A 14901-nucleotide genomic window follows, 5' to 3' on the forward strand; every position below is an offset into this window, starting at 1 on the left:
AAATTTGTACCAATTAATTAAATATCATTAGAAACATAAATGAAAATCAGCAATTAAGCGTCCTTATCCATCATAAAATATCAACATGAACATTTTATTATGCCGCTAATAATTTCATCTATTTACCTTAACCACTAACACAATAGAAAAAAAACAATTAGCTAATGACAGCTGTCAAATCGTAACTAATAAATCACTTCATCTCAGATCTCTATTATCTATTAGTTAAGCGCGGGAGATTGATGCGCGCGCACGTTACACGCAGATTCAAAATGTCAAATTTGTGTTTATTTTTAACGTCGTTTCTAGTAGCGTTTGCGGCGGGTCAACGGGCAAATCCCATTGTACGGGTGCACCATGGCATGTTACAAGGCACCTGGAAGGAGTCTACCAATGGACGAATGTTTGCCAGTTTTCAAGGGATCCCGTATGCGAGGCCGCCGGTTGGAAAATATAGGTTCAGGGTAAGTTTGAATTTCGAATACCTTCCATTTTTTTTTAATTTGTCGAACGATTCCTACTAGTTATTATTCTGTGACGATGCTAATACAAAACTTTTTCATATAACATTGCATAAAAAATGTAATGTTATGGTTCAAGTAATTAACCAATTTTGAGTTATTACTTACAAGATGAGATGGTCATAAACACCGGAACATAAAAAAAACTAATCATGTACTATCATTTTTTTACTCTTTAATAAGTACATAATAATTACGCTGTTTATATATATATATAATGTATAATATACATATATGTATTTATACCCATTATTATAATTTACATTGATTATTTACAATTATTTATAATAATTGAGCTCGGATCCCACTAGGTACTCCATGAAACTATTACAAAATACGTACTTACAAAATACATGTCTATTAACAACTTATAAAAGGAAAACCAAAAAGGTTCAGTGGGAGATACTGACACAAAATTTCGAGTCATTTGTAACAGGATGGCGGTTCTACAGGGGTCTTAGTACGCAATGACAAAAAGAAAAACGATGGTGTGAACGCTGGTACCGGCGGCTTAGTCGCGTGGGCGTTAGTCGAACTCGTCGGAAAAATAGCGAAGTCAAACGATTTGTAACACAAAAATTTTAGAATTTACCGATAGCCCATAAAAAAGAAGTAGGCGGTAGTGTCATGCCATACTTTTCCGGTGTGACTTACAGCCCGCCATACCGACGCGAATGTGTTGATTTAAAAAAAACAATTCAACCATTTGTACCAGGCTAACTTTTGGACAGGTAACCATCGTCGTGCAGCCATTTACGAAAATCGCCATGCCATACTTTTCGGACGATTCCAAATGGTCGCCATACCGCCGAAAATCTGCAAATTTTTTTTTTCGCCGAACCATTTGTAACACCCTAAATTTTTTTTTCAACAACTCCTGAATGATTATAAATAGAAGTGTGATAATGCCATACCTGTGGGAGGTGGCGAATGTGTATAAGATTTTTTTTTATTGTATGATTTTATTCGTATTTTGAACGATTTGTAACAGTATGGCATTAATCTTTCCTATAAGTTTGAGGTTCAACAAATATAAATACAAAATTTCAAAGATCTAGGTGGTAGAAATCTTCACTTCTATAAATTAATAATAAATTTATTTATGAAGTATGGCAGCACTTTTTCCCCCTACTAGAAGTATGGCAAATATAATAATGGTCACATTTTATCAAATACTCTCCAAAAATCCAAATGCAATACTGGTACAAAAAGTTTGGCGAAAAAAAAAATTTTTGCAGATTTTCGGCGGTATGGCGACCATTTGGAATCGTCCGAAAAGTATGGTATGGTGATTTTCGTAAATGGCTACACGACGATGGTTACCTGTGCAAAAGTTAGCCTGGTACAAATGGTTGAATTGTTTTTTTTTTAAATCAACACATTTGCGTCGGTATGGCGGGCTGTAAGTCACACCGGAAAAGTATGGCATGACACTACCGCCTACTTCTTTTTTATGGGCTATCGGTAAATTCTAAAATTTTTGTGTTACAAATCGTTTGACTTTCGCTATTTTTACGACGAGTTCGACTAACGCCCACGCGACTTAGCCGCCGCGGCCGGTACCAGCGTTCACACCATCGTTTTTCTTTTTGTCATTGCGTACTAAGACCCCTGTAGAACCGCCATCCTGTTACAAATGACTCGAAATTTTGTGTCAGTATCTCCCGGTCTATACCTAGTCGTCGATCAAAATATGTGTATAAAAATAAAAATAAATGTTTCATACACCATTTTTTTTTAGAATTCATTTCAAGAATAATTTAACATTAAAGATAAGATGGCAATACCCCTAAATTATGTAAGAAGGGTTGATTTATTTATTTTAAAACATCAGTATATTCAGTGCTTCTCAGTCTATTCAGTCTATCTTTTACTTAGAAATAAATTAATGTTGCTCAAGGTTGATTTTTCAATCCTTGGTTAAAACTTATTCATCGAATAACGTATTAAACTACCATTTCAAAAATGTATCGTAATTGTCCGTATTTTACAGTTTACAGATGACATTTTAATATGTTCGTGTAATACTTTATTGGACGGACGCCCGTGGTACATATTTCGCAATAAAAGGTTGTTCTTTCTCAGGGTCTAAAGATTATCTGTGCCAAATTTCAACAAAATCGGTCCAGTAGTTTATGCGTGAAAACCATACATACATACAAACCTTTCCTCTTTATAATATTAAGATTAAAGATTACATATTACATTACATATTTTTAGCTTTCTAATTGTTCAGCCTAGTACGAAACTATCGACGAAGCCTTAAATATGTACACTAAAAACACATTAACTTCTCATAAAATGTCTCATAACATGTTCATCAATTAGGAAAAAATGATGTGAAATAACCAAAAATATTGCTCTATTCATTATGACTTGCGTAGTTACGAGAAATAATTAATTTTAACATTTATAATTGTAACTTGAATACTTTTCGGTTTACCGCAAATTATCCTTCATTTACGGTTTTAATTACAGTATTATAATGATTATAATTATTGTATTTTATTTGTACCTTTAATTATAGAAAGAGAGACAGTACTTTCGAAATCATTATAATGCTATGGTTCCACCCGCGACTTCGCTCCCGTTCATTATATTTTGAACTAAAATAACATTATTATTTTTTTTACACAGAATATGTTTATTTCATCATAAATTTACATTTTATTTTATAGCCTCGCGTAAAATACATCAATTTCTATTAAATACTAGCGGTCCGCCCCGGCTTCGCCCGTGGTACATAATATTTACGTTTTCTCTACATAAGAACCATCCTCGTACTTCAAGGAATATAATAAAAAAAGAATTATCGAAATCGGTTCAGCCGTTGTCGAGTTATGCGCTTACCAACACATTTTGCGATTCATTTTTATATATAAGAAAGAAGATAAGATTAATTATAAATATTTTTACAACGATGATAATATTATGTAACAATAATTATATTTTAATAATACATAATTGATTGCCGCGACATCAATAATTAACAATAGTGTTGGTAAACAATTTGCAAATTGAAAAGTAATAATTATATACGTAGTACATATATTATTACTAGTTTTCCACCCGCGGCTTCGCCCGCGCAGTCAAAGAAAAACCGGCATAGTTCCAGTTCCCGTGGGATTTCCGGGATAAAACCTATCCTATGTCCCGGGGTAAAAAGTAGCCTATGTCCTTTCTCGGATATCAAAATATCTCTATACCAAATTTCATGCAAATTGGTTCAGTAGTTAAGGCGTGATTGAGTAACAGACAGACAGACAGAGTTACTTTCGCATTTATAATATTAGTATGGATTAGTCTGTGGTAATAACATAAAAGACCAATTCAGACTACATAATATATTTAACAAATAATTAATTAAATAAATGCTGTTAGTAAAGTGAATAAAAAATAATAAGATGTAGCTTTATGTTATTGTAAATACCATTAAATAATATTTATTGTTAATAAATAAATTAGATTCCAAACATTCTTTAATAACACAACTAAAATTATTTTATAAACAAATCTCTTACGCCTACTAATCTTATAATTATGTCTATATCTTGTTATTTAGATTTCTATGGTCTATACTAATATTATAAAGAGGAAAGAATTGTAATTATGTATGTATGCATGGTTTTCACGCATAAACTACTGGACCGATTTTGATGAAATTTGGCACATTTAAACCCCGAGAAAGAACATAGGCTACCTTTTATTGCGAAATATGTACCACGGGCGAAGCCGGGGTGGACCGCTAGTTAAATAAATAAAACAGCTAGGTAATACCCGTAAAAAACTACCGCACTTTCCGATAAGTATAAGGAAATACCATTACTTTTTTTAAATTACATACAATGATACAACATAACAATGGAAAGATGTTATCGTTATTATTTAAGATGATAGTTTAATTTTTTTTTTTATTTGATATAAAAAATAGAAGATACATACATCTTCGTTTATTGTTTGTTAGTTATCTTTATGAATAGTAATTTTCATTCAAATGACTTCCGTAGTTTTTTTATATTTATATAATATTTAAATTATAAACACTAGCTTTCCGCTCGCGGCTTCGCCCGCGTTTTCAAAGAAGAATCTTGAAACTATATGTAGGTACTTAAACAATTTCTAAGGAATGCGTCATGGCTTTTCTTTACTACCACAACACGAATTACCCGATTAAGATATTATAAATTTGTTTCTTCGCTCTGCTAGCTATCTCGGAAACGGCTCCCACGGTTTTCGTGAAATTTAATCATCACGAACGTTCTCAACACCATAAGAAACGATATGTGAATAGGATACCGCATCTCCAAAAAAAATTCAAGGTTCGCATAAGTTTTTGTTTTACAATAACAAACAAGTCTTATAGTAAAAACAACTTATTAATGCAAATAATTATTTATTTTTAATTCAATATATTTGGTGTACCTACATGTGAAAACTTTTTTAATCGTATAAAAAATGTATTGTTTAATGAATGTCTTAGTTTAATTTAATTTGTGTAATAATATTAAATACTAGCGGCCGCCGCCACCCGCCACCCGCCCAGGCTTCGCCCGTGGTACATATGAAAAATAGATGTTGGCCGATTCTCAGACTTACCCGATATGCACAGAAAATTTCATGAGAATCGGTCCACCCGTTTCGGAGGAGTATGCAGACTAACATTGTGACACGAGAATTTTATATATAAGAAGATTATAATATGTATAGTACAAATAAGTCGGTACCTACATCAATTGGTAGAATCCTGTAGAATCATTCATAAGGAAGGTTGTGGTGTATAATTCATGAAGGTTTTATATAAATTGGCTGATATATGACAACAATATTTGCAAATATATCGGAAAATGTTTTACGTGCGCAACAAAAACCAATATAGCTAGATATATGAAAATAATGTATTACAAAATTATACGACATTTTTCTTAAGCCAAAAGGGATCCAAAATTTCATCGAAATGAAATATCGTGGTGTTTTCATTTTCCCGTATCGTTGACATAACGTTTCAAGGGAAAACGGTATACCTACTAATACATATATACAGTTTTATTGAATTGTGTGTTTCTGTAATATAATATTAAAATAATATTATTAATAAAATAAAGTGTTATATGTACGTAAAACAGAACAAAAATTATGTGAGTTAAATCGGTCTGGCTTTTTATATAAGAAACAAAACTAGGTATTTTTCAATTAAATTTCACTAATAATGCCTTGCCTTTTTAATATGTGTGTTTGCTGTATTTAGTTAAAAACCTTATCCAATTATGAGAAGGCATTACAAAATATAAACAGAAAGCAAATAATTGTAAATATGAAGAAAATATGATGAGTATATTGACATTACCACAAATGTAGGTACTATTTCATGCTCTAAAATTCTAAATCATTAGATACATTTCCAAATATTGCTATGCCTAAATTTCGTTGTATATTTCATGTAGGTGTGTCTCGCTTTTACAATTACTCCAATGAAATGGTAACCAATCCAGTGACGCATAGAATTCTAGTCTAAGAGCTGGGGAGCAATATGGAAAATAATATCGATTGTCATCAATTTATAATTGTTGATGTGTCGGTATTTTGTATTTACATTAGTCACGTCGTAACTTGATAATGACTTTGTTTTATTTTTACTAGTTTTTTTTGAATAGACAAATAATACCGTAGAAACTATGAAACTGAAAACAATCTCTTTTATTTTATGCCTTGGTCAGTTCGGCAAGATAAGGGCAAACAACATCTACAACTTCGAAACTCGATATTCCATTGTTCGATGACATTCTAGAACGTTCTAGAATTTCACATTGAGCTCCACACACACAAAACAACATGGCGGCACTTTGCCCTTGCCTTTTTGGTATTTCTTTTATTCGATGACATTCTAGGATGTTCTAGAATTTTCAAATTGAGCTCCACACAAAAAAACAACATGGCGGCTCTTAGCCCTTGCCTTGTTGGTATTTCGAATACGTAATGAGCTGAAAATGTTCAGTTCGTTATGACAATTTCACACCAATTAGGCAACAAATATCACTGATATTGTGGTAACGGACAATCGTTACTTCTGTTGAATCAACCAATTAATTATGTACGTATTTACTTACATTTTACACGTAATTGGGGGAATACGTGAGCCTGAATCGAAATTATATATTTATAAACAAATGTGGGATTTATATTGTAGCGTAACTGTAGGTACTGTTTACTTAGGTAGTGTTTACTTTCACCGTGTATTTTTAATGATCTGTATTTTGTCTTAGTTTGTACAATGATAAATTGACTCTTGTAGAGGTTTTGTTACGAAGTAGATTAACTTTAATTGTTTGGTCAAGATAACCCTCGAGAAGCAAAGCTTTCCAGATAAGAAAAGCTGATAAAAGATTAAAGTTATAACAGTTACAAAACAAATAATTGACTTGATTGAGATAAAAAGTTTTGATGAAACGACATCAAAATTTCAGCATTTTCTAACTTCTAATGAAAAAATCTATTATTGAGACCCATCTATAGACACGGTAAACAGACGTCATTGAGTAAGGCAACGATTTTGCTATCTTTGAACCTTTGAAAGAAGTTTCACTTTTGACAGGTGTGCTCGGTAGGTACACACGCTCTTTTTTATAAGTGTTTGTAAATATATATGAATAGCTTCAGAGAAGTTATTCATCAAATGTTCAAATAGTTTTAATCTTTCTTTTCATGTCATACTTATAATATTACCCCACAGGAACCGCAATCAATGAAACCATGGCTGGGCACATGGGACGCGACGCGCACGCTCTCAGACTGCCTGCAATACGATCCTATCTACAATAAAGTATTTGGTGGGTAGTTTTAAATGAGCTTTTAATTAAATTAATTATAACCTTCTGGCTTCTTCCTACTTAATCTACACTAATATTATAAAGAGGAAAACTTTGTTTGATTGTAATGAATAGGCTCATAAACCACTGAACCGATTTTAAAAATTCTTTCACCATTCGAAAGCTCCATTATCCACGAGTAATATAGGCTATATATTATCACGCTAAGACCAACAGGAACGGATCCACGCGGGTGAAACCGCGCGGCACAGCTAGTAATATTATAAATGCGAAAGTTTGTGAGGATGTGTATGTGTGTGTTTGTTACTCTTTCACGCAAATACTACTGAACCGATTACAATGAAATTAAGCACACGTACAGAGGGTAACTTGGATTAACACATAGGATAGGTTTTATCTCGGATATCCCACGGGAACGGGAACTATGTGGGTTTTTCGTTGAAAACGCGGGCGAAGCCGCGGGCGGAAAGCTAGTTTAATTAAATGATTACATATTATGTTCATCACTATCTACATAGTATAAACAAGGCGCTTTCCGCTGTACTTCCCCTTTTATGATAAAAGTTATATCTAATAATTTAGGTACTACCTACCTAATAATAATTTAGACAGTAGGTACCTACCTAAATTATTCGATATAACTTTAATCATCAAAAACATTCGCGAATGAAAATATTAAAATTACAATAATATTTTGCATTTATCTCCCAGTTTCCTGGTAACGATTGATACAAAAAATGGTCCGAATAAAAAATTAACTCAATAAACATTTTGATTATTTCCAAAAATTGTGTAGGTAAAATAAATTGCCTTTTGATATTTGTTCCTTGTGATTGTAATTGCTTTGACTTCTCTTAAATTCAATTAAAATATAAAATATCGTAATATCGAAAAATTCACAGAATTGGGGTCTACCAATTACGCGACCAATATTTATATTGATTCTCGTAATAAAAACCATTTCATGAGTTTTGCATTTGAAAAAAATTGCAGATATTTCCTTATCTACATATTTTAATACAGACAATGACATGTTTAATGTTTATCTAAATGGACAGGTCATTCTTAAATAATCATCTCATTTAATCAGTTACTAGTGATCCGCCCCGGCTTCGCCCGTGGTTCATGTCCTTCTCCTGGCTCTAAACTACCTCCCTGCCAATTTTCAGCTAAATCGGTTCAGCCGTTCTTGAGTTATAAGTGGAGTAACTAACACGACTTTCTTTTATATATATATGTATATTGTATATAGATGATACCTATAAATAGTCCAGGATCCATCGCCCATTTTTGCAAGTGATTACTATCAAGCTAATTTTCCGTGAGTAGCTTTATTTTGATGAGGTCATCACTACATTCATAAACCTGTAACCTATGTCATACTAATATTATAAACGCAAAAGCTTTGTAAGTATTGATGGGTGGATGGATGTATGGTGGATGGATGTATGGATGTTTGTTACTTTCACGTAAAAACTACTTGACGGATTTGGATGAAACTTTACCAGAAGATGGCTTAAACAACAGAATAACACATGAGCTGTAGAAATACTTGATTTTGCACACAGGTTCGTCGGCGGGTAAAACCGCGCGGCACAGCTAGTAAATTACAAAATTCTCAAATCAGTGTTTGTTAACAAATTCCTCTGAAACAGTTTGACCGAGTTTTCCCATTGTTTTTATGTATATTCTGTAGTTTTGAGCGGTCGTAAACTATTTTATACCTCTCAATGATAAGGGTGTCGGTAAAACTTGCCGAGTCAGCTAGTAGAGATATATAAAGATGTGTATTAGCTTTCCGCCTGCGGCTTTACTCGTCATAATTCTTCGCAAATTCTCGCTATGCCTGAAAGGATTAAAGACCAATTAAGAATCATTTATTTTAGTATAATGTGAATACTGAATATAATAAATTCTGCGGGAACACAGAGGGCGAGTGGTCAGGCGTCGCGCGCCCCGGTAAGGCAGAAGACGTTCGTTCGAATCCCGCCTCGTGAACGATTTTTTTCTATTATTTAATTTATATTAATGAAATCATTGAATCCTATAAAACTAAAATATCAAAATCTTTGCTTTGTTTAGAAATAGATAGGTGTAAATGCCATTTATTTTACTTCCTTACTATTTATTTTATTTGCGTTTCCATGGCGTTTCCTTATACCTTCGATTAATAGCTACTCAAAATATCGTAAATTTAATTGTAGCAATGTCATATCAATAAAACCATTGACATAAAGATTTATACCCTTTCCATTATATAATTATTGCAGCTTTAAAATAAAATAATTTATTGCTCGTCATACATTAATCATTTTCTTACAACATAAAAGGGAGCAAAAGGCTTCGTCTCAGCGATTGCTGTCCATAATTTAAATTCTAGACAGCGCTGATTTTCAGTCGTTGAATAACTAAATGAATATAGGCACGGACATATATCAAGATAGACTAAGCGAGTGTATGTACTTCCCGTGTCCAAACTACGATTATGAAACTTACTTGACGCTGGCCTACACTCAGTCCGCGCTTGCAGTTCGCCAAGGAAAGACGTGAAGCTGAATAAAGTAAAATGCCGAATTACGCCGTTATAAACTTTAGAAACTCCACAGCTGTGAGTGGCCGAGTTAGCAGAGATGTTTCCTTCCACCGGTAAGTAATTTTCTAATCAGAATATGCACTATTTATTTTAAAATCAAATAAAGAATATCTGTGGAAAACGATCGTGACAAACACGGATACCAAATCATACGAAATGATTCGGAATACATTGCGGCTTTTACTTGGCACGGTAAAGATCGCGTCGTATGATAACAAGCAATGAATAGCGTCTTCTCATTTTTCTGTTCTCATTTTTCTGTCCAATTTTGTGGTTAGTGATGTTCATTTGATGCAACAGTTCTCGATTCTAATCGATTTTATAATCGAACAGATAAATGATAATTAGAAGGAGCAATTTTTCAGAAAAAAAGGCATAGATTTTTTTTGTCATTTAATACGACTTGACCTAGAACTTTTAAGTATTTTAATACAAAGGTACTAAAAATAAATATTATGACATGGACGCCATTAGTTAAAGTGTCATCTTGGGAGTTTTTTAAGAAAACTCCTTATTGCTTAGACTATGTTTGTTTTTTCAGTTTTCCAAGTAACCCGAACATAAAAGGAAAATGGATCGATGCAACGGGACATAAAGATTGATTGATTGACAGTTTCATTACTTTCTTTCGATGGCCTCTCTAGTACGTAGTACATGGTAACTCAATGGGCATATGTAAGAAAAAGCTAAAACACATTAGTTTACTTGTTAGAATATTAAAAGGTTTATAACTTTATTTTATCATCCCTCTGTCTATGGTAATTATCATTTTTCTGTCTTGAATCGATTTAGTAATCGATTACGATTCATTTATTTGACTACCTCTTAGACATAGATCTAGTTTGATCTGATTTCTTTCGATTTACTTCGATGGGATAGGACGATACTAGAATCGCCGCGCGAGTGGCGGCCTAATCGATTTAGCGTAAAATGAAATTAACATCACTAAAAAGCGCTCGTGACGTCATAACGCGTCAAGGTCAGTACAAAAAATATGACACGCTTGGTTTTCATACAGATCGCGGTACTTGCGTTGTCTACTTATATATACATGTCTGTGGTATAGCGCCCGGCAAACTTCTTGGCCAAAAAGTAGCGTGGTGGGGGAAGTTTGCGCATCAAGTTTTAGTACATTTTTATATGCGCAAGCTTCCCCCACCACGCTACTTTTTGGCCAAGAAGTTTGCCGGGCGATAGGTAGCTATACAACATTTTTACATTTTTTCCAAGCTAGTCAATCAAAATATCTGGAGGAGATGGTGATGATGATAAATAAAATATCATTCATTTGCGTAATTTAACGTTATCAAAAACTTGTAATATTTTGATCGCGAATTTATATGCTCGTAATTATTTTTGGAATTCCTAGTCATAGTTGGGTGATTCATGATATATTCTTATCTTCTTTATTATTGTATTTATTGATGATTGATTAATATCAATCAATTCATTCGGTATTTGTACTCTTTCTTTGATATAAATATAATCACAATTTACAGAAAAAACCTAATACGTATAAACAATCTATTATCTAAGCGTAAAGCTGATGTAAGGAAGATATCATAATATTATGACATTGCATTTTTTTCAGCCACAATTATATTAAGATAAGACTTAAGATAATTGTGGCTGAAAAAAATCATATATTATTATTTATAAATACATAGATAACAATCTATTTCCATCTTAAATATATCAAAATTGGCTCAGCCGTTTATAATAATAGAAAGAATAGTTTTTTTTTTAGTTTTTTAGGAATATATTTATTAATTAGTTACGAATAGGCGAATAAATTTTTTTGAAGATTATTTTTTAATTTATTCTTTACATAATTCAAATTTAATTAACTTCGCACTAACAAGATATTTTATGTTTTTCCGTTTTAATAAATAACTATAGTATGAACATAAAAGCGGTTATAAAAGTTTATTGAATACAATAGTTTTATTTGCAGATACATTAATTTTATTACAATATATACTCGTACAATTTTATGTCAAAGTATGTAAATAATAGTGAAACATTAATCACTTAAAAATATGAAGTAAGGACCAAATTCACAACCAGCGGATAAAGTCTCTGATAGCCTCATTTAACACTGATGTATATTTTAAAACATTACATATTATCACCATGGACGTATAAAAAAAGACGGACGGTATATCGCCCATTGAGTGAAGCCTAGTAATGGCGGCGAAACATCCATGTGTGTGTGCCATGTTGCCATGGCAACAGCTGTGTTGATGACAATGGCGGCTGTATTTTTTTCTATAAATTTTGCCGTAATAATTTTGTCAATAAAACATAAAATAAATAACTTGCTTCCCTGTGGAATGTAATCCCTTGTGTTTTGTTATTTAAAATTGTACTGTTGCGACACCATTTAACCACGCAAGACGGCATTTTAAATATTTTTTGTGAAACAGTGACGCAGTTAATCAGTCGGTAGTTCACGACGTAATGGCGGCCGACTAGCTTACTATGGTGAGAGTGTGTGCGTGTTTATTGTCTTTACACGATCGCTAGCTTACTATGGTGGCTTCACGTTGTTTGTTCGTAATACGGCGTCCGTCTTTTTTTATACGTCCATGATTATCACCTTAACCGGCAGATAAGCTAAACGGAACATCTTCGGAACATATTAAACTGGCCCTACAGAACGAATGGAAAGTCCAGATCCATCGTCCAGAGAGAAGAGATAACAAACAAATACCTAAATTTAATTTTATTAAATTGTTATTTTACAAAAATTACCACAGCCACAGCAGTAGTAGATAGTAGTAGTATAAAAATTTAAAAACGTGAATTTTATAAATTCATTTTTAGATAAATTAAGAACCTTAAACATGAAATATGAGTGTAATACCTTTCTAAAACATTTCCACAGGTGACGAAAACTGCCTGTTCCTGAATGTATACTCGCCCAACATAGCCGTGGGGACCCATCTCCCGGTGGTGGTATTCATCCATGGAGGTGCCTTCATGTATGGCAGTGGTGCCGTGTATGGTCCTGCCAACTTGATGGACAGAGATATCGTGCTAGTGACGATTAACTACAGGCTCGGACCACTTGGTAAGATTTCATAGCCCAAGGCCTGTTTCTTACTTCCTAGTCCACTGTATTCATTTCTTTAATGTCGACCACTAAGCCATTTCTAGAGGCGTAAAGTCTGTTAACGATCCTACGCCTCTGCAAATATTCATAAGGGCTCACCATCAGGTGCACCCACAAGATCTTTGATCACAGATACTTTGCTGACGATGACGTAAATCTTTATCTTCCTAATGGTGTAAATGTGAAAGTTTGTGAGGATGGGTGGATGTATATTTCTTCCTCTTTCACGAGAAAACACTGAACGGATTTTAATAATGTAGCGATGTAGCGTACCAGATCGCTGTAGAAATACTTTCTCTTGCCCGCGGGTGAAACTGGGCGGCACAGCTAGTTTGTTATAAAGCAGCACTTATTACAAATAATAAATTGTTATGTTCCAACATTTTTAATACAGATTACTGAAATCATGTTCGCTTTGTAAATCGAAGTAACTCACTATGTATTAGATTCCTGGAAAATAGAATTATTGCTTGTTTGTTCTCTATTTTTAAACAAGATTGAAAACCCGAAATATATTATTATTATTAAAACGATACAACCAGTAATGCTTGTTTCGTTTTCCACGAACACGGGGTCAGGTAAGCTGAGATATTTGATTATACAGAAATTCGATATCTCATGGTTGTTTCTGAAAAAGTATGACTTCTATGTGATAAAAAAACATGCAATTGATTCAGCTAACAGCTAGTCAAGCCAAGTGCCTTGTACTATTTATTTCGTTGTTATTCTTGGACAAAGTACTTGGATTGGTCATTATTGCCTAAACTATTGGTTGTCATAGATAATGTACCCAGGTGTAGGAGTATTGTTAATCTGTGCTCAAAATAAACTCATCCCAGTTTACACAGCTGATTTATTAGAGCTAATATCACTAGGTGGTGTTTAACCGCTTTCATTAATCATAACGACCCTCGCCTAAGATTAAAATTCTATTAAAGGTCTGCATACTAATTTTGCTTCTACCTTCATTTTATATTTTGTTGTCTTTATGTATACGCTATTTGCATTTACATCCAATGATATTATATAAGTAAAACGGTCTAATTAGGTTACCAACTCAACATTCGATCTTCGAAAACGGCACACTAACACCGAACGCACACACAGTTTGATAAGTATTCAATTTTCGTGATCCAAAAAAGAGATAACTGCAGTCACTAGTCACTACACTTTATCTTAGCCTAAAGACCGAGAAATCAATTCTGGCTAATTACCCACATTTCCGCCGCTTCCGGAGGGCATTAAACCTATGTATAACTTTCTACTTATAATATCATCATCAGAATTATTGGACTTACAATATTCCGTATACACTAGTAAATTACACCTACATTGTTCTACAGGTTTCCTCAGCACAGGCGACGAAGCAGCCCCAGGGAACATAGGTCTCAAGGACCAGTCCTTCGCCCTGCAATGGATTAAGGAGAACATCATGATGTTTGGAGGCAACCCGGACAGTGTCACATTAACTGGGTGCTCCGCTGGCGGCGCTAGTGTGCATTATCACTATTTGTCACCTATGTCTAGAGGTAAGTGATAGAATGGCCGGTTTTGCAAATTCTGCAAGTGTTGAGTTTACTGTTACGGTTAAAGGAAATTTAGAATCGATTTTATAATATATTATTCTGTCTGTGTTATCTACACTAATATTATAAAGAGGGGAAACTTTGTTTGTTTGATTGTAATGAATAGGCTCATAAACTACTGGACCGATTTTGATGAAATTTGGCACAGATAATCTTTAGACCCTGAGAAAGAACATAGGCTACCTTTTATTGCGAAATATGTACCACGAGCGAAGCCGGGGCGGACCGCTAGTGTTAAGATAATCAGATACAATGACAAATA

General features: G+C 33.5%; 1 protein-coding gene across 1 annotated transcript in view; it reads left to right on the plus strand.

The window, feature by feature from the left end:
• Positions 1 to 239: 239 nt before the first annotated feature.
• Positions 240 to 14901, plus strand: part of LOC149903615 (venom carboxylesterase-6-like) — a 28692-nt gene continuing 14030 nt past the window's right edge. Inside the window, exons 1-4 of the mRNA XM_090108970.1 lie at positions 240 to 464; positions 7249 to 7345; positions 12826 to 13011; positions 14397 to 14582. Of these exons, the coding sequence (XP_089965096.1) occupies positions 243 to 464; positions 7249 to 7345; positions 12826 to 13011; positions 14397 to 14582 (691 nt within the window). The 5' untranslated portion in view covers positions 240 to 242. The remainder of the gene's footprint in view (positions 465 to 7248; positions 7346 to 12825; positions 13012 to 14396; positions 14583 to 14901) is intronic.

The sequence above is a fragment of the Colias eurytheme genome, chromosome 13, assembly GCF_061535395.1.
Source record: "Colias eurytheme isolate Ceu_HAF_F1 chromosome 13, ilColEury1 Martin Lab GWU primary, whole genome shotgun sequence".
NCBI lineage: Eukaryota > Metazoa > Arthropoda > Insecta > Lepidoptera > Pieridae > Colias > Colias eurytheme.